At 50.2% G+C, this 1,893-nt stretch overlaps 1 protein-coding gene across 1 annotated transcript in view; it reads left to right on the forward strand.

The window, feature by feature from the left end:
* Positions 1 to 1,889, forward strand: part of Cyth3 (cytohesin 3) — a gene marked incomplete at its 3' end in the record, with an annotated part of 144,475 nt that extends 142,586 nt beyond the window's left edge. The window contains exons 9-11 of the mRNA XM_023713376.1: positions 1,447 to 1,523; positions 1,605 to 1,676; positions 1,800 to 1,889. Coding sequence (XP_023569144.1) covers positions 1,447 to 1,523; positions 1,605 to 1,676; positions 1,800 to 1,889 — 239 coding nt within the window. The remainder of the gene's footprint in view (positions 1 to 1,446; positions 1,524 to 1,604; positions 1,677 to 1,799) is intronic.
* Between the last annotated feature and the right edge of the window lie 4 nt (positions 1,890 to 1,893).

Consider the following 1,893-nt stretch of genomic DNA (forward strand, 5'->3'; position numbering starts at 1 on the left):
TTTGGAAGAAAACAGATTGCCATAAGGAATGGAGCCCCTGTTAGAGCCCAGTCTGGAATGGGCTCTCTGAAGGCTGGATGAGGCAGCCCTTTGGTGCCAGAAGCAGAGGATTCCAGCAGTGAATTGTGTGCAAGGATTCTGGGAGCAGGCACTCAGGTCAAGTGGCAGGAGGGACATGGGAGGAAGGAATGGTACTTTAGGCCAGAGCCCTAAGCACACGGCCTGTACATTGAAGGCCTGAAGTGGTGGTAGAAGAGGAGGGGAGTGTGCAGGAGGCCATGGAGATGTTCTGGGTATGTTGGGGAACACTTTGCAGTGAAACATTCTGATGGAGTTGGAGTGGTGGTATGCTGGTGAGGATGGAGGCATGAAGCAGGTCTGTCTAGGATGGGGAGGGACAAGGACAGCTGGTACCAGGACAGATCCACGTCTGACTTTGTGGGCTGCCTTAGGGCTTCAAAGAAAGGTGGGTGGATGGAGGGTCCAATGAGTGAGGCTAGGATGCAAGGTGCTAACTCTACTTTAGGGACATCCTTCTCTGCAGTGCCTCTGTACTCATCAAGGTCTGACTTCCTCCTCTCCTTAGAGTCTCCTTATGGCCTGAACAGCCTTCTGTCCATCGTCTTGTCTCCCCAGCCCAGTCTCCCCACCTCACAGGTTTTGTCTGTGATGTCTCCTCAACTGCTTAAATGTTATAATCTTCTGGGGAGTGATAGGTCAGGGAAGGCCAACTCTTACTTGTTCCCTAGGTAGCACTTGAATTTTTTACCCTGAGCATCTTCCTTTCTTTTACTAGCAAAAGGTAGTAATTGAAGCCAATTTTACTTGTTGGGTAGAGTAGAAAAAGATTGCTTTTCTCTAGTAAAACATAGGCATAGATAAGCTGTTTGTGTGCGTGTGTGGGAGTGCATGCACGTACATGTACATGTGTGCTTCAGATCTTGTTAAAAAATTAATTTAATCTAATAATTCCCTGGACCAAGGGGTAATTGACTCTGATGGATTCCAGGGCTATCTAAAGTGCCCAATAACGAGATAATGCCTTGCCGTAATAGGATTAAGCCCTGGACAGACCCGGTTGATCTGGCTCTGACTTCATCTTGTTGTCATTTCACGTGGGGAAGTTACACTCATCCATTATGACTAACTTTTCTAGGAAGCAGACCTGAAAGTGATGTGCTATCTAGAGTGACCCGGGCTGGCCATGGTGTGGACACCCATGTAGGTCTGGGGGTGGGGGTGCATGTGGGCCCTAGCTCTGCACCCAGCTAGCCACCTGGACAGCCAGCCATGCAGTTTGTCCAGGACCTTGCTAACTATAGTCCAAATACCCAACATTTTCACGAGGAAGGAATCATAATCCTGAGCTTGGCTCCTGGTGGCCACTGAAAATGGAGTTGTTGTATGTGTCTGAGTGCCTGACTCACAGGGCCTTTCTGCTCCTAGGCGGGCGCGTGAAGACCTGGAAGCGGCGCTGGTTCATCCTGACTGACAACTGCCTCTACTACTTTGAGTACACCACAGTAAGTGGGCCTCAGGAGCCTCTGGGCAAGGGCCCTCAGACCGTGGCCTGCTGAGGCTGCCTGTGTGCATTTTTCTTGTAGGACAAAGAGCCTAGGGGCATCATCCCACTGGAGAACCTCAGCATCAGAGAGGTGGAAGACCCACGGAAACCTGTAAGTGGTTTCTCCATTCACAAGTGTCCCTTTTTTTGCTTCTTTGAACTACGTTTGCAGGTGCCCCAGGCTAGGAGGATCATAGCGGCTTGGGCACACCTTTCATTTCTCTTCTCTCCCCAGAACTGCTTTGAGCTCTACATCCCTGACAATAAAGACCAAGTCATCAAAGCCTGTAAGACAGAGGCTGATGGCCGGGTGGTGGAGGGAAACCATG

This window comes from Octodon degus, unplaced genomic scaffold (genome assembly GCF_000260255.1).
Source record: "Octodon degus isolate 3935 unplaced genomic scaffold, OctDeg1.0 scaffold00031, whole genome shotgun sequence".
NCBI lineage: Eukaryota > Metazoa > Chordata > Mammalia > Rodentia > Octodontidae > Octodon > Octodon degus.